We start from the raw sequence: 24,399 nt of genomic DNA, 5'->3' as shown, positions 1-24,399 counted from the left end.
TTTCAGAAATTAGTTGCATCTGATTGTTCTGATCCAGCTTTTGGAGTAAGGAAACAAGCTGGTTTTGCAATAGCAATATTAGAAAACATAAATAGTGAAGTATTGCCCAACATATTCTGCATGTTTTAATGAGCATGCAGCTCTGATTTTTTTTTTATTTTGCATTGCCATTTTTTGTTCATGTCAAGAACAGTGTCTACATACATTTTCCCAGAAGAACAGACTTTATATGATCAGATCAGAATATACAATCAAGGTAACATAACCAAAAGAAAATTTTAAAAAAGCTATTTGAAACAAAAAATTATTTTTCTTCCAAAATTAATGCTTGGCTTTACTCTCTTTTTGGAAAGAATATCTGAAGGCCTTGTTAGGTCACCCAGTTGTTGCTAGGTGTTTCATGGTAGATAGCCTGGCTGTTTTTATGCCCCTTTAAGGTCTAGATTCACAGTCCAAGTTTTCCACAACTCTCATCTTCCTCCTGTGTAGAGATTTGTGCATGTAAAAGGCAGAGAAAAGAAGAAGAAAAAAATCCCTTTGATAATTAAGCAGGCATTATCCTAATTCTTGTGGTTTCTGAGATCTGTTTGTGTAAAATGATTCATTGCTTCTTAATTAAAATAAATTCTAAGGACAGTGGAATGACTCCTTCTTTTAGGGTCTCCATTCGAAGCATTGTTTCTGTCACCAATTCTCGAAGTTCTTGTCTCATTCTTCAAAAGAGGGCAACACTCCTTCAGACATATTTTCCAATTTTGCTGTAAATCAAGGCTGTAACCCTTTAAAACACTCTAACTATCATTGCATAGTTGAATTAGTTCTGACAAAGTCCCATTGGAAAGAATAGGTCTTGAAAAATTCCACTGGTTTCATATTGCACTTGGGTTTTACCAGGTGATAAAGTAAAGCAAATATTCATGAAGAAAAAGTCCTTGCTTTCTATAATTTTTGTAGTATTAAGGAATGTTTTCTTTTAGTAGAGATGAGGAGACTCAGTTGGTCATGCTGATGGAATTTAAAGAGAAATGTTGGACCACAGTCATATCACAGTGTGGGAAGAGTTCTTTCATAAAGTGAACCACACTGAAGATAGTGGAGGGAACACCTAAAGATAAGACAAAAAGAGAGATGCATACTTAGCATATGGCATTCTCCAAAAGCATGGCAAACCTGTTGATAGTACCTCAACAAGTAAGCAGTTCAGACTAAGTGGAGAGGAGTTAACACATTTGTTCCTGTTTTAATGGGATTAGGAAAAATCTGTTGAAATGTTGTGTCAATCCATGCTGAAAACTTCCTGAGCACCAAAAAGAGCACAGGAAGAGCTCACAGTTTTACCTCCTTCCCAAATATGCTGAGCTTTAGTAATTGCCTATGTTTCACCCTATGGTTATTGAGATGTGGAGGAATTTAAGTCTGATTTAAAACATTCTTAAATACTGCTATTGTATTGTGTGACCTATAATAACAATACTTGCCTAACCCCTTTATTTTCTTGTAGTGGGGGCATAAATCCTCTCCATAAAACTTCAATTAAGCTTCTTATAGAAACATCTGTATGTTTGTGAACTGGAGTCTCCGTGTAGAATAATTATCTATATAAATTGCACTTTTGCACTCAGTCACACTCCTGAATTTTATTTTTTTAAATAACATTTATGAGCTTCATAAAATGCTTTCATGCATGTATAATCAAATTAATAACATATGCATTAGCAAACAAAGGTTGTTGAGATGATTTTTGAAAGAGTTGGAAACAGCTGAAATCAGGGATTTTGCAGCTGTCTGTGTCAAGTGTAATTGTGACCTGTAAACTGTGCATCACTCTTCTCCTTAATTTAGCTTTCTGGTGTTAAAAATCAACTGTTCCAGGCTGTCTGCATTCACTGAGAATTGTTAGTGTACAGTGGTTTAGCACAGGGCAGTCTGTCAGTGTGCTGCACTGCGCAGCCTGTGCATCAGTGTGCCTTGGCCTTTTCCCAAGTGCCACTCATGCACAGCAGAGAATCTAAAATTGCCTGCAGGAAAAGTGAAATTAATGTTTCCTCAATTAGTTTAAAAAAAAAAAATAGGATATGGCTACAACAGGTCCATTCTGAACCAGGATAAAATAGTGTAAAATGACAAATTTTTATATGACAATATGGAAAACATTTTTATTGGAGTATCAGGTTTGGTTATAACCTCTTTTGTGGTCCTTTTGTGTTTTCAGCACTCAGGGTTGCTAATAAAATCAGTGATGCTGGATTTGGTGTAAAATACCTGAACATCATCTAACTTCTACTTCAGCAAAATGTGATGATTGAAGCAAAGTACAGCCTTTGTGTTAAACTTAAACGCTAAATATTTGTACCTTTATAATTATAAAATGTTGATATATTATCATTTTTTTCATTTATTTTTCTGATCAGTTACACAGTTTGCTTTGTGAAGGAGGGGGATTAATTTCCACAAATCTTAGATTATCAAGCACCACAATATAAATACGAAGTTTTTATCATTATCCTCCATGACTGTGTTATTAATGTGGCTGGAAAAAAACTCATCAGAAAAAACCTTCCCCTTCCTCTGCCAAATTACTTTTTGCAATTAAATGTGATAATTTCCTGAGAATTTGTGAGCAATGACTGTAGTGAAGAAATTTGTTTAGTGAATCATTACTTGCTAATTTTTTGTGTATTCTGGCCAGACTATCTCCACTCTATTAATGGATTCAAGATATTTAGCAGGAAATTATTTTCAAGATGAGTTGGCTGGTCTGTATTCTTATAATATACAATGATTCAAATTCTTCTTGAGATCAGTGATTCAGAAAGCCATATGGGATTTTTCAATGTTGGGTACAATATTTGAACATTAGAAAAGTCAGGTTTCTTAAGTTTTCATTTCCCTTAAGTAATATAGAGCTAGATAAAAGACAGACAATGTCATTTTCTGCTTTCCTATGAGGGAATGAGTTAGTATACCAATGTGTGTCTGTATACTTTTGACATTCTGGTAAGTACCAATCTGGTGTACTATTCAATATTCATCTGTTTTGATCTCTGAATGCCTGCTAAAATCAAGAGAATACATAATTGTTGAGTATTGTTAATCAACTTGGACAAACATTCTACATTTAGAGAAGAAAAGGCGACTGTTTTAAGTCAGTGTCTTTATATGTAGTTTTTCAGTAACTGAAGGTCTTTTTGACTGTACTAAACCAAACCAAAACAAAAAACCTCACATGAAAAACAGCACCCTAAATTCAGATCAGCTTTGATTTCATTTTACTAGAAAGTTGGTCTAGAATAGATAAGTGTATTGATGGAGTAGGAATGACAGCCATGGGTACAATTCTCTTTTCCTGGATCTGCATATTTTTCATTTCATAGCAGACCCTTATGAAAATGATTGTCACTTCAAATGAGCTGTTGGCTCAAGATGTAATCCTGACTTTACTTTTGGGTACATGTACCCAAAGCACTTAACTTACCTCTTTTGATGTCCTAAATTCTACATTCTCTTGTCCAATAGTGTATGAGGATGGGAGAGACCAGATGAGTAAATCTCTCCAGAGGACAGCGAAATTTGCAGCCAGGGAGGGTGAGGGGGTGAGGCTCCCTCAAGGAATTATTCCGGTAGTACATTTCTATGGTGTATTGCCTGTTTCAAAATACAGAGGGGTCAGAATAAAGTGAGGTGTGCAAAACCACACAGCCTTTCCATGCTGCAGTTATTGTACTTGGGGACAAACTTTTAGCCAGCTCTTTTGTCTGGTTGCTAATATGCTTATGATTTACTAATATAATTAATACTCTGAAGAGAAGTTTTTAAGCAACAGTCAACACCAATTTCATGTAGTTTGTCATCTTTGCTAAAGAGTTAAATAAATAAAAAGGATGGAGTAAACTATTTCATAATTGTAATATATATATATATATATATATACACACATATGTATATATATATATTCATATATGTATATATTCATATATATATATATATATGGTTTTCTGGCTTATTCTGCTACTGACTACTAAACTGAATGCAATTACAATAATTAAAATCAATGTGTAATATTTTCCTGAATAGTGAACCTCAGGTATCTAATTTAATTAGCCTTGGATATCAGAAAATTCCTTTTTAGAAAAAGTACATGTTAGCAGTACAGCTTGCAGATACTTGCCCGTTTTTTTCCTGGTAAAGTTCAAAAAAATGGCAGGCACTGTGAGGAGGCAATTTCCCATTGAAGACATTGAGTGCCATCTGTAAGGCAGCGATGGTGGCTGCATGCTGTGAACAGAGGAAACCTTTAATTAAAGGTCTGTTGAAAATGATTACATGAACCTATTATTTAACAATATTTCTGCACATTATCTGTCCACTCAACATTAACCTCATTATAGCCTCATTAGGACTTGCCCTCTGCACTGTTGAGCAAATATTGTCCCTTTATGGCTATGGAAGCTGAAGTCCTGCATATATAAAGTATGCACATACGTAAATATTTAAGAAGTCTTAGTTACTTGCAGCTCTTACAAAATTAATAGGAACTGTTAAAACTTCTTTTAAAAGAACTAGTGGTTTTGCCTGTTAAGTAAACAGCATTTGAGATCAAATCAGTGAGCTCTTTAGCTGATATATACCCCATAGGTAATGATATAAATGCAGTTTAGAAACAAGAGCTTTTTAGTGAGAGCAATCCAAAAATTTCCTCCTCCAATGACAGCATTTGTACATTCTAAACAAAAATATAGGATCACAATTGAGTTACTACCTTCATAAGGCCTTCTAAAGTAACTGTAACTTAATTTTTTTCCCATATGCACTTGAAAAAGATGACTTGCACGAAGGAGATTTTGTTTTAAATTAACTTTGTGATCCAGGTTTAATAAAACATAAGGCATGATTTTTCCAGTTCCCTGCTCAATCAAAACATTATTACAATGAAAAAACCATGACATTCAGTGGAAAGTGGAATGTTTCAGGTTTCAAAGTAGTATCTGTTCATTAAATTTTTTTTAAATCTGAGGATGTTTAAGGTTAACCAAATTAAAAAATGCTTGTAGCTGTATTTCATGAAGGAAATAAAATTTCATGGCTTTCACTGCATTTAATAACTGCAGACAGGAAACACAAGAGAAACAGAAAGAACTCACCGTGGAGTACATAACCATTTTTTGATGGTATGAAGGCTTTCTAGCATCTAAGATATGCTTTAAAACAGTTTTTAAAAGAATTCCTGCAAGAAAATGGGGAAGCAGTGACAATGAAAGAGATGTTTGTGTTAACATCTGTATCGATTGTTGCCATTTGAGCAATCTGTCACTAAGTGCACCAGATTTATTCAATTGACTTAACAGGTAATTTGTGTGGAGAGCCTTGATTAATAGTGACAGTATCTTTCAAATGAACAGTGGGCCTATTTTACTTCTGTGTAAAATGTTTTGGGGATCCCTAATGGCCTCAACAGCTTCAGACAGTGCAATCACACTTACTTTGTGCCAGCAGAACAGTGCAAAAAGAGCACAGTAATGAATGCTACCCTGTTGTCTGTATAGCTCGAGTGATTTCCTGCTTTCCAGAGAAAAAAGAAAGAGCATATCCTCTTGACTTGGGGCTTTATAAATTGTGTGGTTGCCTGCATTTTGTTAATGTTAACTGCCGAAAAATTGTAAGACAAACTACTTGATTTAAATCAATGGCTGCACTAATATGTTAATATAAGGTTGGCATGTTGACAAGTTAAAATCCTAAAAGTAGATAGAACTGCACCAGCTAGCAAATTAGACAGAATTAGTCTTTAGCTTCTGGCACATTTTTAATAGCAACTGTTAGTAAAGCAAGGTCAGAGGTTTAAACTTTGTGCCAGGTTTTGCAAGTTGGAGCTTTGAAAAATGCAATAAATTAATTCATGCTTATATGTTCATTTGTCTTCCTAGCTCACAGATCCTGCCTGTACACTGCCCATATAAAACACAAGGGAGGCTCAAAAGATGACAGTGGATGAATGGAGGAGAATAAATGATAAAAAAGGTATAAAATGCTTTCAAATTTCTGCCATTGTTTTCTGGGCAGAGTAAGGTTTAGAAGCAGTTTAATAATCTCATTTTAGGACTCTCAGTGATGGAATATGAAGACTTAGGCAATAAAGTCACCATTCTGGACATCACTACAAATAATATTTTTTAAGTAAGGTACACATGGAGACTTTCTCTAAGTTCAGACTTGATTCAATTCAACAAGAATCTGTATGTTATTTCTTACACAGTGTAATCTAAATGATACCTCAATTACAATGTTAGATTGGGATATTCATGATTCATATGCTCACCATCTCCCTCCCCATTAATCAAAACCTTTCAGTGCTGCCCACCAATATCCCCATAATGGCATCTTTCACTGTTCTACCATAGAATCAGCAGCATTGTTCGTCATATACCCTTTCGTCTTTCCCACCCTACTTTTGGTTTTAAATGGGGTAAGAATTTAAATGGGGTAAGAATTCAGCTTACCTCCCTGTAAACGTGATTTTTGTATTTGTTTGTGGAACCCAAATTCCGCCTGCAATAACAATTCTGACAGCTTTATCAGCTTGGTCCTGACACCATGAGTAGCCCAAACAGGTAGTGTGTAATTGTTAATATCCTACAGTAAAGAAAGAAAACATGGTGATTTTCTTACCGATTCCTACTGCTAACTGCTATTTATTCTGGCACAAAATACTTCTCAGAACAAATTCTGAATGTTTCACTCCAATAACATTTTCTCATTGTAATAAAACGATGACTGTATTTTGCATTTAGACAGCTGTAGCATTCCTATTTATAGCATCATAATGCTTGGAAGAAATTTGAAGGGCAGTTTTCAATAAGAAGAGGAATACTTATTAATAATACTAAAATTATGCAAAAAGCAACTGGTATTGTTGTAAGGTGAAAAAAATCACTATATGGATTTTTCAGTCATGTGGTGGGATATATTTTTACTGAAACAAATCCCATTTAAATATCAGTATTTTAAGGGCTGGTAGCTTTCAGGTGTAACAGGAATACAGAGATCAAATAGGAATATGTATAGCGGTAGTATGGATGTACAAAGTATGGGGTAGATATATAAGGATGAGATATAAATGAAATTTGTACCTATTATGGTCTATTAGATACTGTCACGGTCCTCAAGCTAAAGTGGAATGGATTGGTCTTTCCTTGGGGATGCAGTCCAAGGTATATTAGTGATCACAATTGTGAGAAGGGAAGATATGCACAACACTCCTGGTTTGCACTACCCTGAATTCCTGTTTAAACAAGGTTGGTAACTTTCCCTTAGAGCAATGTAACCTTTGGACTGAGCTCACCAAAAGGAGTGTTCCTGTAACAAGTGAGCTCAAAGGAAAACGTCAACTACTTCAAGAGTTTGTTTAAACAAGAAAACAATAGAACGTGCTAGGTTAAACCAGCTCAGATCACAATGTTATCCATTTCTCTTTTAATAGGTGTGATTTATGTCTTAGGGAAAGAATTGGATGGTTGCACGCTATTTAAGATAGGCAAACACCTCAGCCTCCAAGTTACCTCAAAGTCAGATAACACTTAGCTGAAAGTAACAAACACAGAGAGATGTGTGCTACTGTGGTTTCATGAATTGTACTAAAAAACTGTGTAAGCACTCTCTCTCTGTATGCTTGAAAAATGAGAGAGGCTTTTCTGGCAGATGTCTTAACTGATACCCTCAGAGTCCTCAGTCGGTGGTATCAAAGACCAAGGCTCATCAAATGTAACACTAGGAGGAAAACCACAATTTAATTTTTTTACTTTTTTTTTTTTTTTTTAATTCCAGCATTTAGCTAGATTCTTGATGGGAGCTGTGAGTTTTGCATATTTGTCTGATGACAAATTAGACAGACTGTTGGTATGATTTAACAATTGAAATAGAATGTTGTGGTCCTGCATTTGGAAAACATGGAAGGGTGACCTCACCGAAATTATGTCCCAACATGTTAACATATCATTTAACTTAAGGCCCTGGATAACATTCTGATCAAGTCTGCTTTGATCAAAGTTGGAGTTTTGCAAAAACTGCAGGTATGAAGGTAAATTCATTAATATCACACCATGTAAATTATTACATGTTGCTTCTGAAATCCACCTTAAAACTCCGTCACTAATATCCCAACACTGGTGACCAATTTATCATTAATATTTAAGTTTATAAATAGTTATGCACCAAGGTAGCAAAAGATGCCTTAAAAAATGACTTTTTTAACACAAGATTCTGCAATTTTGTGTCAGCTGAGGTAAGTCTAGACTTTGAAGTGGGACTTCTTGCTAAATTAAAGGCAGTTAGGATTTTTTCAAATCACGATATTTCCAGACTGTGGAACCCAGATGCCCATGCCAGTTTGGCACAATAATGCCCCTTTTGTTATACAATCCATGCTCTTTTGTGATACCTTTGCTTAGAACAAGCACCCAAACTTGCACAAATAGCAATTTGTGTCATTCCAATGGCTGCTTAACTCCTGAAAATACTCGTCCACTACTGGCCATGTACAAATAATGGCTTCTGTTGCTTTTACAGTTTGCATAAAATCTTTGTGGAAGGATGCTTATGTTTCTTTGCCAGCAACATATTCTCATCCCTGTGTATCTCCTAGTGGGGTCTGGGGGAGTTACAAGACAATTTTATCCAAAGGTATGCTTTTGCCTAATTCTCTATTATGCAGTCACTGACTGGATCTTGAAATGAAAGTCCACTAGTTTGTGTTCCTTATAGTGGTGGATGACCCAGAGCAGCCTCACACATAGAGTGTTTGCAGGATTTTCAGTTGTAAGTTTGACATTAAGTGAGTGTTTCTGAGAAAGAAGCTGAAAATAGTCCATGTTTTAAAAAATTTTGAAAAATAGATCTGTGATCTTTTTATGACTTATGGTAAAAAATTAAACCAAATAAAAATACCAGGTTGAAGGAAGTGTAGGAATTTCTATTGGACTCAAAGATCTTAAGGGTATTTTTCAACCTAAATGACTCTTTGATTCTATTTACCTCATACTGTAAAGTGTCAGAGAGCTTCCAAATCCTTTCACTAGTCAACTTCTTCAATGGATATCCCGTATGAGTGGCTAGAAACTTCAGAAATTGCTGGAATACAAAGAAAACACCAAACTTGTAGTACTGAAGGCATGTTTACAAGATTGCTACACACTGCCATACTAGTACATAGAAATTTTTAGAAAGAAGACAGTCTGCACTTTGCACTAAAGCAATGAACCATTGCCTAGATGTAAGAGAATTTGGCCTATTCATTTAGACAAGGTTGGTGATTTTAGTTCAGATTTGAAGTATGGTGATTGTTTATGCTTGGTGGAAAGGTTTAGAAGGAAGTAGAGGGAGCACAGATATATGAAGAAGTCTGGCAGAAATCCAAGAAGTACTTAAAGGAAGTGTGATAATTATTCTGATAGTGGTACTCAGGAGGAGACGTATGATGTATATTTGATGAAATGGGAATTGTGATTACTTGCATATAATACCCAGATGCAGAGCCACAAATGGATGATTGAGGTCAGTGGTGAAAGATAATATAAAAACAGGTGAGGTTCGCAGTGTCCTTTTGATAACACTTTTGAAGAAGAAGGTTGCAGCAGAATAAACATGTGGTTATATAGTCATGCAAAGGTTTTCATGGTGGAGAAAGAAAGGAAAGGATACCATATGAAGACAGCCACAAAACATAAGAGAACACCTGAATTAAGATTTTGGGTGGGAAACGTGAATAGGTAGTTGCGAAAAACACTGAGACTGTTGTAGAAATTCTGGAAATTGAGCTGAGAAAATTAATCTGAACTTGCAGATTTATATAGGCAGAGATGTCAGAGGAGTTGCTTTACATGGGAGTAAACAGAGAGAGCTATTGGAATAATTTAAGGGGCATTGAAACTGATTTTATCTGAGTTTTTGTTTTGTCTAGTCTCCTAGAAACTAAGTTGTTGCAAGTAGGTCAATATTTTATCTTTTCTGTGACTTGCCATTTTCAATTGTTGGGAATAGCCCAGTCCAGCTGGGTCTGTAATGTTATAATTGTTTTTTAGGTATGTTGTCTACACCCACTGCGAAGATTAGAGATCTGAAAGAAGCATATTAACTGATATTTTTAAAACCCATATGTTTTAAAAATAATAATATTGAAGAAGTGGTACACTTTAACTGGATTTCCAGAACTGAAAATACTTTACCTTGTAGTGCTTGAATTGCCTTTGGAAATCTCTAGTTGCAAAGGTTTCTCTCAGAAGCTCCTTGTATTTTGGGCAGTGTGAGAAAGGCATGTATAGCAACTGGAAAGAAAATTGCAAAATCCTAGTTAGGCAAGGTGCATCTTGTTCTGCAATTCAATATACCCTTGCAGAATTGCTGTTCTGATTGGCTGCACTAGTTAGGACAAGCTGAAAAATAATTTAGCAACGTAGTTTCAAGGATATTCATCTTCAGGACTCTAGGAGTAATACTGATGACTACATACAAAATAATCTTTAAACGTTCAGAGGAGTAATAGCTGCAGTAGTTCAAAGTTAAAGGATTCACTTACACAAGATGAAATTTGTCCTTTGACAGAAGACTATGACAAGCCCACATGAACTCCTTTGTTCTCTAGCTTCTCCAGGGATGATTTAATTCATTGTGTTCGGTCTTTCTTTAAACACACCATCGCATTTTTACAACAAATTACAAAGTAGCAGCTGGACTGAAATAGGAGACTTTGTGCATACTCAGCTGTATTGAGTCTATTTAACACAGCTTCATTTAGTTCAGCTAAATTGTAGAAACTTGTGAACTTTCTGTAACTCGGTTTTGTCTTTTGTTAATCTGAGATATATGAAGGTTACATATGACTGGAATAACTTCAGAACTTGTTATTTAATTAATATTTATATATGCTAGTTAAATTGAGTTTATTCTCATTTTCTGTGTTAAATGTTAAACAAATTTTTAAGTTTGACACTGATATTAGTGCTTTTCCCTAATGTACTTTTTTTGTCCTTTTCCCAGTAATGTAGCTCAATCTATATAGTCCCAATATTAAAATAACTTTGAAAAGAACTTGAGAGATTTGAAGGGAAATTAGCTTGGAATGCTTCACAGCAGTTCCTCAATCTTTTTAGAAATACAGTCTATGTATTCCACAAGATAGGAAGGTATTTGTGAATGAACAGGCATGATTTCACCAATTAATGATGGGCACATGTTTTGTGTTGTAGGATGCGTGTGGTCTAAGTTTTAGCCTGTATAATTAGTAAAGTTAAATAAAGTCAAAACACAAATAGTTGAAAAAAGTATGAAAATTGTGCATGTGTTAATGGCTTTATGATTTGTTTGAATAAACTTACTTGCTCCCCTAGATGTGAATGAGGTGCAGCACCTGCTTGCTGAGTTTGCCATCTGTGTTGATTTTGGCCAGGTATTCTTGACTGTCTGCTGGGATATGTCACAGGTGGGGACCTGTGACAGTGTCAGAAGCAGCTCCTGACTGTGCTTGGCTGTGTGTGTGAAGAGGAAGACATGTCTCCACACCTTCCATCTTCATGCTCTCATCACCCCGAGGTGAGAACCATTGCTCCATGACCTATCTGACGTGATTCCCTTATCATCACAGACTGTGCTATCTAGACTTGTAAAGCCCACACAATTTATCTTGCATCACATGAGCAAACCTGCTCTCACAAACCGAGACTCCTGCTGCACACTCCTGATCTTAACATTTAGCATAGATTTTCCACACACAGAAGATTCCAGCTCCAGTCAGCTGCACAGCTTTCCTATATAGGACAAGTATATGCAGGCTACAGAGCTGCTATCCACAGGATTCCTTACAACTCCAAAGTGAGGAGCTGAAGGAAGGAATATTAAAAAATACATTGCCCTATGAACTCATGCTTAAAGCTCTGAGTCCTCCTTTCTTTCCCCTTTTACTTTTCTCACCAATCCTTGGAGTACATGCATTGACCTGCAAAGTGCATGAAAAATAATCCTGTAACTCAATTCTCACCATAATGTAAGTCTCAGAATGACTCTTTTGTCTTTTCTGTGGCTGTGGACTAAGCAATACTGAAGCACCAGTGAGATTAAGTATGTTTTCTCTTCTCACACAAAGAAAGTCATGTTTGCGTTAAATTTAGGACTAATCTACTTCTACAGTGATTTACGCACCTTATAAATTAACTCTTTTTCTCTATACCCAGTACTCCCATTTTCCTTCCTCTTTTGTTAAGATCATGTTTCTGTCCATTCCTGTGGAAATACTTGCCAACACTTCTATTCAGCTTATTAGGCCTTTCTACACGATGCTTGTAGCAATGATCTTTTCATTACTTTTATCATGCACCTTTTGCTGCACCTTCATCTCATATCCTATGCACTTTAGTAATGATCAAGGGGAAGCAGATGCCCCTAGTTTATACTCACATTGTCCTGTGACAGTGGCATTGTGTGAACTGGAATTGGCTGCCAAAGGATTCTGGGGTTCCAAATCTGATCCTGTGTTGGCGGGTACAGTCCAGCAAGACTTGCCTGAGCACTCATAAGAGTGTGATCACAGTCAGTGCTTTGAACATAAATCTGAAGGAAGAAAAAGAAAAGAAAAAGAAAAAGAAAAAGAAAAAGAAAAAGAAAAAGAAAAAGAAAAAGAAAAAGAAAAAGAAAAAGAAAAAGAAAAAGAAAAAGAAAAAGAAAAAGAAAAAGAAAAAGAAAAAGAGACATTTTGGATGGTAATTTCTTTCATTAAGTTTACTTTATTGTCTTCTTGGTAGGAAAAAAAGGGGTTGGTACTGGGGAAGTTGTCATTAAAAAGAGTGGCATGAAGGATTATGAGAAAGAAGGAGGAGGGAGAAAGACTACAGCTGGAATAAAATTTTGTTGGCCAACTGAGCTGCAAGCAGGGTAACATCTTAGAAATCCTAGTAGACAGCATGAGATTGACTCTATTTGACCCTCTATGTGTACAGAAAAGCTGAAACCTAAATGAGAACTGAGTTGTATCTGCATTCCGTGTGGAAGTGGAGCATTGGAGGTATTTGGCATAGAGGATTTCCCATACAGCAGTGAGGGAGCTGAACCTGATGGGCAGCCTGAAAGGCCTTTCATGTAGTTTTCAGTTAACCATCAGGAAAAAAACTGAACTACAATTTCAGGGATACTTTGGAATGACATTAACTTCAATTGATATTAAATTTTCTCCAACTGCACCAGATTTAGACTCTTACACATCCAGGAAGTCCCATTAACAACCATGAAAGACATCTTCCTGCCCAGATCCAGTACTTGCCTCACACTGCTTGTATACAACGCTCAGGAAATGAGAGTATCTCCTCCGCATGTACTGGCCAAGCTCATACTGTTGTTGTATGCCAAGCTGTAGAATTAACAAAAGAGCATAAGAGGTTAAAGAAATGTGCTATGCATCTATTTCTACAACCAAAAAAAATAATGCAATAATATTTGATATTATTTTAATAAAGACTTTTTTTTTTTCAAATTGAATTAGGAAAGAAGACACGAGAAAAAAAAGTATTGAAGTTGCTGCATGTATGGTATTGGATAATGTTAGATATGACTCCTGGTGGATGCAGTTTTGTATTTTGCTTGGTAGAAAGCTATGTGTATGTTTATCTGAGCTAGTGAGACTTAAAGCAGGCATAGAGATGTTCCAACACCATCTGTCTACTTTCTACTCTATTGCTGTCTCAGAGCTGATTAACTGGGAGTGCAGACAGAACAGCCACCTGTCCATGGAGACACATCCAGGATATGAATCTCATGGAGTATTACCAGTGACTCCTTATGGGGGCTACAGTTTTAGCCTGGGAAAGATCTAGTTTTTCAGAACAGAAGTCTCGAAGTAAAAGTCCTCCAAGCCTTAGGGCATTTTGCTGCAATAGCTAATTTTTATCAATAGTCTGAAAGATGTGATTTTTGATTCACACCTGACTATGTTCCCAACTTTCAGTCACTGAATCTTGTTACACTTTCGAATAACATTAACCATCACAGACCTTATTAATGGTTAAATAATAATCCATAAAATGGAATCAATTCATATTAGCTCTGTGTTAAACTGATGACAATTCTCTACTCTCAAAGCAAAATAAGTTTTTCCAGTCCCAACATTTTAGTAGCTTGTAGCTGAAGATCTTTCAACTTACCTACATAATTTTGTGAATACTCACATTGTCAGTGACATGTGAATCACTGAATCACTAAATCAGTTAGGTTGAAAATGACCTCTGAGATCATTGAGTCCAACTTATTACCTAACGCTACCATGTCAACGAGGCCATGGAATTAGGTACCGTTTCCACTCTTTCCTTAAACACCCCTCGGGGTAGTGACTCCATCTCAATCACATGCAGTGTCCCTCTAATAGTCTGTATATTGCCATCTTTTAACTTGTACCGGGTGTTTCCTGGCCTAAATTTAAACATATTCCACTTTGCTCATGTAACCATTACTGTACACTGGGATCTCAAGTACAGTGATTACTCATTGTTCCTAAAGCAATTTTCTAAGTTGTGGGATCAGGGGATAATTCAGGCTGGAAGGGGCCTCAGGAAGTCTCTAGTCCAACTCCTGCTCAAAGCCAAGTCAGCTAGGAGTTACTCAGGACCCACTGTGTGTGCATGTGATCACCTCCTTCTCTTGCTGGAATTGTGCATCCAGTTTCCTAGGGTATATGTGTGGTTTAGGCTTCTGCCCCAACTTGCCTACCATGCATGTTGTTAAGTCCTGACTCCTGGGTCTTGAAGTCTTCTATGCCTTGGAGCAAACTGGCATGGATTGCTGAACTTGCATAGCATTTATATGGAGTGATTGAGTCATAGCTGAGTTGGGAAGCTGCTCTGTTACTCCTGTTTCTTCAAGGGAATTGACATAAGCAGAAACAGGCCTGATTTTGCTTTGGAGACCAGTTTTGCCTCCTAAGAGCAGTGGGGAAGAGGAACCCCTCAGGCAGTTTATTCTATTCTGATTTTGGTGGAGACCTGGCAAGTTCTTTTAAGAAAGAGACCCACTGCACATAAGGTCCTAACAGAGAGACACACCTCACAGTCTGCCTCCATGTGGACTGTAACCATTTGTCTGGGACAACCAGACTTCTGGCACTTCTAAGCCACTTCAGAGTGACTGCCTGGTTCTGAGTGCTGGGCAAATAACTGGAAGCTTTTTCCATCCAAGTAACATATCTGGGGAAAAAGGAATGAAGCACAAGCACACAGACATAGTGGGTCCTGCCAGTGGGAGGGGAAAAACCACCCAGTGTCCAAATATTGCCTTTCAGTCTGATAGTACAGTTTACCTGTGGCTTCATTTGTGAGAGGTGGCAGCTAATAAAAGTTACAGCCAAGGCAGGAACAGCATCTGTCAGATACAATATCTGTGGTTGCTTCAGCTGCTTCTGGTTATTACCACCAACAGCTGATTCCACAAATGCCTGCACTAAAATAGCTGAGTCTTAAGTCAACTTTCTTGGAAACATAAGAAAAGTTTCTGCTTGTACTGATCTTCAGAGTTTATGTGTAAGGAAGCACTCCTATTCAGCAGAGATTGAGGGAGGATTGTGTCTGTAAGCACTTCCATCACCTTCTGCTACTGGTGATTAAAGCTTCCTGTATGGTTTCAGGTGAGCTGAGATGGTCACCAGTGCCTGGCTCCTCCTAGACTGGAAGATCCTAGTCTGCAGTCAAAAAGCTCTGCTGACACTGGACCAGAACAGGCTGACTCAGTTTCATCAAAAATTAGTGACTGCTATTGCTGTAGTTTCCTCTTAAGTTCCTTGGCTGTCCTTAAGTGGCAACTTAATAAAGGCTTTCTTCAAGCAAAAGCAAAGATCCAACCCCCAAACATCAACACAACATCTTCCAATATTTCAGTTCTTGGCCCAGGTAAACAAACTCACCTTGGTAAGTTGGCCATATCCCTGTTGTCTTGCAATTTCTTTGTGCTTATCAGTTGGGAAAAACTCCTGTGGGGTATGATCACCATGGCGAAATACCTGATAAAACATATGAAATTGCTTTTGTGTTACTGGTAATTTTTGTGGTAATTATAACTAATTAGTGTAGTCACAAGCAATATGCTATGACAGTGAGTGCTGTATCTGACAGATGCTAAGTATATTAATAATGCTTGCCTTAAATCTAGATAGCAACATTTCCTGTTTAATTTATTTAGACAAATATAACTGGGTTTTTTTGGCATTTGAGAATAAATTAGCTCAAATAAATTTTTGCAAGTTATAAAAACTACAGGATACCCTATTATATTTTGAAGAGATTTTATGTATCTTAGAAGGTATAGACCATAAAATTAAATAAACAGAAAACAAAAAGAAGCATGTAAGTAATTTTGCAGATATATTTGAACATTAGTATTGTGGTATAACTAAGCTGGAATTAAAAGGGGAAAAACCAAAGTATTACACAAAGTGACAGTTCTGTGAACTGCTGTGAAGTTCTCTTATTTGGCAGAAATTAGCCTTAAAAAGTCATATGTTGGCTTTTTCATTACAAGAGGTGATAGAAGTGTTATCTAATATGTAAATACAGGCTAAAGTGTTACTCTGAAAACGTTGAACTTCTTTACATAAAAGAATTATTTATACAAATACATTGGATTTTTTCATTCATCTGATGAATTCTTTGCTTTGTATGCTTTGCAGCATGACTACCATAGATATGAGCCATATGATTCTAAATTTTAACACTAGAAATTAAGAAATTGTAATTTCTTAATCCAAACAGGGAGAAATTAAATCAATAACTGCAGGGAAAAAATTATATAAATTATTTATTTGTGTGCGTAATGTTCAGAATAAGATTCAAGCTTCCTGCAAAGAAATAGTACATCATAATCATTGCAAATAACATTAACTTCACAGCGCTGGTTTCTATGCTGCTTGTTCAGTGTCATTGTACACTTGTTTGAGTTTCATATACTGAAATTTACTTTGCATGTTAGTCCACTGAAACCACTGGAAAAGTGCAAACTCTTCCATGGTAAAAAGGGTTAATAAAATAAGTATTCTGTATCCATCCTGAAAGTAACTTCATCTAGGAGTGCACAAAGGAGACAAAATTATAAAATCTTACTTAAAATTGAGATTTTTTTTTTTTTGGCAATGCAATAATGAATTTTGAATATGGAGGAAACATTTAAATATTTGAAAAGGTTCCCCCTCCTTCCTACCCTACAGTACAAAAAGAGTAGTAAGTGAGAGGTTTTGAAGAAATTTCATTTTCCCATACTTACTAGGGACACAAACTTCAGTTTTCTTTTAGCTGTTGTTTGGTGAAGAAAGATGCAGAAAAGACAGAACAGGAAGCACAGACTCCAAATTCCACAGACCAGCTGCCTTGCTCTCATCCTGAGGGTAGCTTTCAGCTATTTTGCACACCAAGGTCCCTGGTTGAGGTGGTGATACAGTAGATATATGGCTAAGAGGGGTGGAGTCAGTTGTGCTTAGTGAAATCTGAGAGTGGGCTGTGAAGTTGCCTCTCTCCCCTTCTAGGGTTAGTGTTTTTCAGGGAACTCATGAAATGAAAAGTGTATTTCTCATTTGTACTCAATTTCCATGTCCCATGAAAAGCATGGAATGAAATCTCTGAGCCCTCTAATTCCTGCCCCTGGCAAGGCAGGTGAATATAAAGAGCTAGAGGTTTCCTTCTATTATTTAACTAGGGTTTAGTATGGATCAGTCAGCCTTCCCAAATATGAAAATGCTGTGGGTATCTTACTGCATGCAAAAAAGCTATTAAACCATCTGCATTCCTCGTGCTCACAGTCTTCTCTGAACACTTTGTACTAGAAGGCAAGAAGGAGCAGTGCTAACAAATGACCTTTTATAAAGTATCTCTGGATTTTCTCTGGATTTGGCTGTGGTTTGTAGGAGGAATAAGCAACAGAAGGTTTTGTTGCAAAGGAACAGGAATAAGCCTAAATTCATTACAAAAAATATAAAGATATATGAATGAACTTTTAATCTCTTTAGTAAATTGACTGTCTCTAGTGGCAAAGTATGTGACACTGTTTTCTAGAAGTATCCCCCAGAATTTCATACAGTTAGTTAAATTTTAAATTTTCAAATTTCTCTTGTTGCAAACACTCTCATTGTTATAGTGTGCGTATATCAAGACTTGTTCCTGTCATTTCCCCAGTATATTTTAAATAAGAAAAAAAATCTAGCTCAGAGACACCGTTGCGAGAGACAGGATTGATCTTGCAAGTTATTGATTTATGTTCAGTCCCATTCATGTGTTAATGAAAGTCCTGTTAGTATGTTAAATTTGAGGGTGATTTCTTAGTCATCAAAAGCTCTCTGTAAGAATTTGAAAGAAATTACTGAAAAAAATATTATGTTGCTACCCAAAAAGGTTATATAATCCCAAACTAGTTTAAGGTACATAAAACTTTTCATGTGATTATTAGATATTGACTTCTCTAGGGGGATCAGTTCTCCTTCCTGAGGTAACAATTTTGTATCTTTCACATCTGTCAGAGCTAAAGAAATTTTTTGTGAAACGTCCTAAGGTCATACTTTCATTTCTGCTTTTATCTCTGACAATTTAAAGAGATTCATAAATAGAAAAATGTGATGGGAAGTTACCCACATTTATTGAGAAAGAAATATGTTTTGTTTTTTTTTTTTTATTTGGAGGCACCTGGGGGGACATATGGGTCAACTGATTAAAGCTATTCACAGCCTGTACATATCATATCTCAAATATTTCTCTGAAGAGTCTGTGTTTTGCTGTTTCTAGAGAACATGGCATCAGACACTACTCCTAAAATACACTACTCTGCAAGACAAGATTTTTAAATAGACCAACTCAGAAAAAATAGGCAAGTTCTCAGAATTGCAAGGCTCCATTTAGGTTCTTCATATACTGTAGATATGTCAGGGAAGAACTGTAGATCTACAACAGGCACAGAAAGATTTAACTTTAGTCTTTTCAAGCATCCATTGTCTCACACTTTATGTGTGACTTCTGTAACTAGGAAGGTAAAATTACTGTGGACAACAAAATATTAATGTAAATATCGGTGTAAAAATATTAACAAAATGTGAAAAAATATTAGTGTTAAAGCTGATAATTACTTCCTTTGATCTGATCTTGATTCTTCTAATTCTGTGAGAAGATACACGTAAAGGGCTGGAATTATTTTTAAGTACACCATATTGATTAATTCTTTTTGTGTTGAGGGTCACAAAGAGAGAATGAAACACTGTGCTGTGCCATGGTGAGAGATGTGTAAACTCTAGCTGTTCCAAAGTCAAGGTAACTGCTTCTTTAATATGCTTGCTGTGTTAAAGCAACAGCTGAAAGTGGAAGAGGAGAAGATAATGATAAAAATAATATGATAAGGTAATAACTGTACCGCTCTCACTTCTTTGGGTGTACAAAGGATAATATATGAGGTGTAGATCACATGCCTTTATCTACCAATAAACCTGATATTTATGGGATCATGATAAACATAATATTACTAAGCAAGTAAAAGTACAGCTTTGTGTTGTGTTCTGTACTGTGATATCTGAAGACTGTGTTAAGAGATGCTGCTGGATCCTTGACATTGTTGAGGGAATGCAAATGTTCATTAACAATGCTCCAGTGCATTAAAATAGTTTCATGGTTTAACTGCTAGTATTGTATTTGAAAGCTTATTAATCCTAAGAACAAAATTTGACCCTCTACCCCCAAATTTCAATATGAAGAATCCTTTCCAGGCTGTAATGTGCACCCCCTCCCCCCACTTTTAGTGTAGGGTTAAATCTGCTTGGTAGGTAAATACAGGGTAGGATTGGACTTGCAGTTTGAGATGCTACTTCTTCAATTGACAGTGGAGAAGGTTCAGAATTGGTTGAAGATACAGTGATAACTGTGTTAGAAGAAGACTCTGGTGTAGAATTAGTGTGGGGAGAAAGAGGCAGGTGGAGGAGGATTTCAATCTGCCCACCCTGCCTCCCCTTCTTAACCCTGCCTGAAATAACCCCTTAGGTGGGACTGTGATTCCAGCACTGGTGTTGAAGTCATGATTCTGTGGCTTCTGACCAGTTTTAATGTCCATGTTCACTTCCATGACTTTTCCTCATCTTCTTTTCTTAGCTACAGTCAGATTGAGGCTATATGTTGTCAAGAGAGACCAAGGTTTGCTCTGGTTTACCTCTTTTTCTTCTGCTTACATGCTTTGGTTAAATGATGAAGACAAGTGATGTTATAGTTTCTTGAGTTGCAATAAACTAACAGTAAGAACAACAAAATAAATCCAGCTCCAAGCCACTGGCTTAATAGGTAAATAGATAGGAATCAGCTGCCTTTATTTGGCTAATGCTTACATAGACTTCTTCGGTCCTTTGTGCTTGGAAAACAAAGACATGTCATGTCACCATGCCTTGCCTCAGGCACACGCTACCCCAGCCTCGACATGAATTCTGCCCCAATCAGACACACATTTTCTGTTAATGATTTCAGTGTTGGCATGCAAGAATACTCATTCAATAATACTCTTTTCTGCACATTTTTAGACCGAGTTAGAAGCATGTCAAGCTGCTTTGAGGAGTTGAGTTATGAGACTTGTTATGAGCAAAATGGACTACCTTTGTCCTGCAAATAAAGTGGTCTTCACTGGTGCCTGGGGATCTTAAGAACTATGCATGATGTCCTTGTTACTGCTGGCAGAATACATCCCTTATTACCCCATATTCTCTGATCCTTCTTGAATTGCCGCAGAAAAGAGGAGATAGCAGTCAATGTTGGCCTTGTAAGAAATACAGCTGTGGTTGTTCTCAGGCCATTCAGTGTTCTAGGCAAATGCCTTCTTTTTGGGTTCAAAGCTGCACTCTTGATGTCATCTAAGACAAAGTACTTGTTTTGCACAGCGGCCAGCTTCTTCTCCGTTATACTGATGCATATATAGAGTAACTGTTGAGAAGCTGATGAACTTATTCCAGCTATATTTTCCTTTGTGTTTACACAGCTGTTCTTCCAGTAATGATGTTCTCAGAACCTTCATCTGGAGTTTTGCTGAATTGTAAAACTCCCTCCTCTCAAATGTGAGCACTTTCTCTCCAGTTCTCTATGACTCATCAACTTTTGTTCATACAATACAGTGACATGAAGGAGTTGCCAATTAAGATGCAGTTTAGTAGTTGTGTTATTATAATATCAGAACAAAGGGGTTTAGCTGGCAGTGTTCCACAGTGTGGTGGTTCTTGCTTTGGTCTTGGGCCCCCAGTGAGTCACAAACCTGAATTTTGTGCAGTGCAAAATTCCATCATTCTTTTTTTCCCCCCCAGATTCTGTGAACCAATTCAAGTAACCTTACTTGAGTGTAATGGATGTCTGTGTCCCATAACCAGACTGCCACTGCAGGAAAGAAGTAAGGGTTGTAGCAAATGGCTAGGAGATGGAGGCCTATACATCGCTGACACTATCTAGTTATTTAGACTTGCTAATGAGTTGTATGGACCAGCAGGAACATGTTGTTTAGACAATGAGAGATTAAATATTACTTGTTCTGAAAGAACATTTTGTTCCAGCCAGCCACTGCCACAGCTGTCTAGCTCGGGCACAAAGCACAAGTGTTTCATGCAGGTGCTGACATCAGTCCAAACAACCTCCCTGTGTGTAATCAAGCATCAAGCATCAAGCTATTGTCCTTGTGCACCTTAGAATACCTAAGGGGTTTGGGTTGCTGCTTTCTTTAAATTTTAATAACTATATTTAAGTTCAAGAGAGGCTACAATAACTATGATTAAAGCAATTGTTCTACTCAGCTGGAATGATTTCTGATCATGCCCTAGCACAATGCTGCAAGATTTGAAATGCAAATATGTGGAAGGGAGTAAATGTTCTCTCAATAACTTTTTTTATTTCTATTGGAATAAAAACCAAAAAGTCCTTTATAAATATACCAGCTGAGGTAAAGTATAAGCCAACAATTTCTCATAAATATTGTCTCTTTCTGGTAATCAGCGTCCTTGACCCCTGTGAATAATTTACTTTTTGATACTTAAATCCTGAACTAATAGTGAAGACTTAATAAATTAGCTGTTCCTTCAGATCTAATTCGTCCCCCTCCTCATTTCTGTTCTGTTCTTGTACTGTCATCTTTCAGGGTCTTTGCATTCTTGGAGGTTTTGGTTATATTTGCTCTTCTTCATTTAAACCAGTAAAGCATTTTATGCTAGGACGTAGGCATGCTTTCATGGCACATTTCAAAGCTTTTTCAATCAGATGTTTTCTTGAGAGGCTGGTGATTTATTTAAATATTGCCATAGAAGCTTTCTGAATGAAACTGTCAGAACTGTTAAAATGGATGACTGTGCTTTTATGTCACTACAATGTGTTTGTTAATACTGACTAGAGTGGCTGGTGGTGGTGTGTTTCAAAGCCGCTCTCCTTGGCATTTCCAAGGAAATTTGCATTCACTGTCAATATGACTGCTAGAAACAAACTGTATATGTTCTCTTTAGGTCATATATCCAGTTTCTATAACTTTAAATCAAACTGAAGTAAATACTGCATATCGGGGTAATAGAAATTTTGAAACTTTCCTTTAATTTAGAAGTAAACATTAGTTTGTTCTGTCAGGTATCTCGACTGGGCCTCAACAAAGTACCTTGAATAATATCCCATTTTCTCACCTACTATAATCTTGTGTTGTCCATATTTGTCTTCAAAGGCACATCTATAAAGAGCACAAAAGGCATAAAATTGCCTTTTACATAAATATGGGACAAACTATCCAGAGGGCAAAAACTACAATGGAGAACAGACAAAATGCTACTGGCAATCACCCTGTTGTTTTGTTTTGGGACAGGGAAGAGAGAATAGGTTGTGTGTGGGAGTGGTAATAGCTTCAAGAAACCCAATTTTTTAGAAAAAGAAGTGCCAGTAAAAGGAAGATACACCTAAAATAATGCAGGGAATTGACCAAGGTCTTTCTGAGCTGCTGCCACTGCTGAGACAGATTGTTACCTTCAAATACTGATTATTCTTGGCAACAACCAAGCTACTTATTATTTAGCAACTTGGTTGTTAATTATTATGTGGGTTTAGCTTTACAAAGTGTAGGTTTATTGATTTGATTTATAGCATGCTGAGCTTTCCAAGGAATTGGGAAAAGCCCTACACAAAGTACAGAATGCTTTGATTTTTTAACCCAAAGTACATTGGATAACTGTAGCACAATCCAGGCTGTTCCAATGCCATAACAGACTTGGGCTTTGGTGGAAGCTATTTGATTAGGTGAGAGCAAAAAGTGGATGAGCAAGTTTAATGCTTCAGGTAATGGGAAAACTGCTACCCAAAGCAATCCTGTGTTTAAAAGGTACAGGGTTAGGTTCATGTTCTGATTTACATCAGTAGAAGGAAGATGGTAGCCCACAAAACAGGACTTCCTTTTGATTTACAGTTTGCCAAGCAGGAGAAATTTGGTCAACATTTCACATGTGATTCTTCACATGTTTATCACACACTGAATAGTGAATAATTTTTTAACATATTTTCAGTTAAGTTGTGAATCACTTCTGCCTGGATCAGAGTATTGTCCAAACTTAACTTAAAGCAAACAATGAGAAAAATACAATAGCATGAAATAAAGGTTAATTTTAGTGCAAACCTGTATGTCTAAACATACATGAGAAACAAGAAATATTACAATAGCTTAAAGAATATTTGCCTTTATCTGCAGGAACCTTGGATAAATATTTTGCAAAAACATATTGCCATCTAGTGTTAAACTCTCTTCTGTTCATGGCACTTTAGGCCGCTGTAGCTGCAGGAAGTTCCTGGTGGACACTTTTGTGAGAATCATTGGAAATCACATAATGTGTTGAGAAATGCAGAACAGCATTACTGCAGTTGAGACTAGATAGCCACATTTCCAAATTTAAATAAAGATTAATTTCAATAATTTTTCACTCCTATATTCAGAGTTGCTGGCAACATATATGTACCCACCAGAAGTTAAGAGTTTGTTTAAGTCAGTGTCTGGTTCTTCTTTCAACACTGTGAGAAGTGATGAAAAAAACAATGCAGTGAATTTTATATTCTTGTGTCATTAACTCTTTAATAATTTTCCCCTTTTTTTTTTTTTTTATTTTCATCTGCATTGTTATAGGTGTTCAGCAAGAGAGAGAAGCTTTTGGATTAATTTTACAAAACATGAGCATTTGAGTGGTCACAAGGATTAAGCTGCGGTAATGTAGTTCCTTCTCTTCCTCTTTTCACATAGTTTGTTGGGGATTTTTCTCCTCTATGCCCCTCAGTTCTTGGTTTTATTTAATGTTAAAGAGGGTATTCAAAGATGACATAGCTTTCGCATCTCTCTTTCCATGCTTTATTTTTGATTTGAACTCATTTGATTCAT

The 24,399-nt window shown here is 36.6% G+C and overlaps 1 protein-coding gene and 1 long non-coding RNA gene across 5 annotated transcripts in view; one reads left to right on the top strand and one right to left on the bottom strand.

Annotated features, from left to right (window-relative positions):
• Positions 1 to 24,399, top strand: part of LOC115493710 (uncharacterized) — a 79,711-nt gene that overhangs the window by 39,849 nt on the left and 15,463 nt on the right. For 2 of the 4 annotated variants that reach the window (XR_005979521.2, XR_012054612.1), the window contains exons 2-5: positions 5,925 to 6,018; positions 11,438 to 11,580; positions 15,650 to 15,767; positions 24,151 to 24,229. This is a non-coding gene — a long non-coding RNA (uncharacterized lncRNA). The remainder of the gene's footprint in view (positions 1 to 5,924; positions 6,019 to 11,437; positions 11,581 to 15,649; positions 15,768 to 24,150; positions 24,230 to 24,399) is intronic. The other 2 variants (XR_005979522.2, XR_012054613.1) reach the window with 1 other exon arrangement.
• LOC100219651 (prostatic acid phosphatase) lies at positions 115 to 18,095 on the bottom strand. The gene is made up of 11 exons (XM_032746768.3): positions 17,278 to 18,095; positions 15,926 to 16,021; positions 13,301 to 13,387; positions 12,442 to 12,594; positions 10,218 to 10,316; positions 9,028 to 9,123; positions 6,498 to 6,630; positions 5,142 to 5,224; positions 4,169 to 4,275; positions 3,476 to 3,645; positions 115 to 1,105 (listed from the first exon to the last, which is right to left on the bottom strand). The coding sequence occupies exons 1-10, from the start codon at positions 17,389 to 17,391 to the stop codon at positions 3,489 to 3,491; spliced, it is 1,125 nt and encodes a 374-aa protein (XP_032602659.3). The 5' UTR covers positions 17,392 to 18,095; the 3' UTR covers positions 115 to 1,105; positions 3,476 to 3,488.

Source organism: Taeniopygia guttata, chromosome 2 (assembly GCF_048771995.1).
Source record: "Taeniopygia guttata chromosome 2, bTaeGut7.mat, whole genome shotgun sequence".
Lineage (NCBI taxonomy): Eukaryota > Metazoa > Chordata > Aves > Passeriformes > Estrildidae > Taeniopygia > Taeniopygia guttata.
This window is presented reverse-complemented; position numbering and strand designations above follow the sequence as displayed.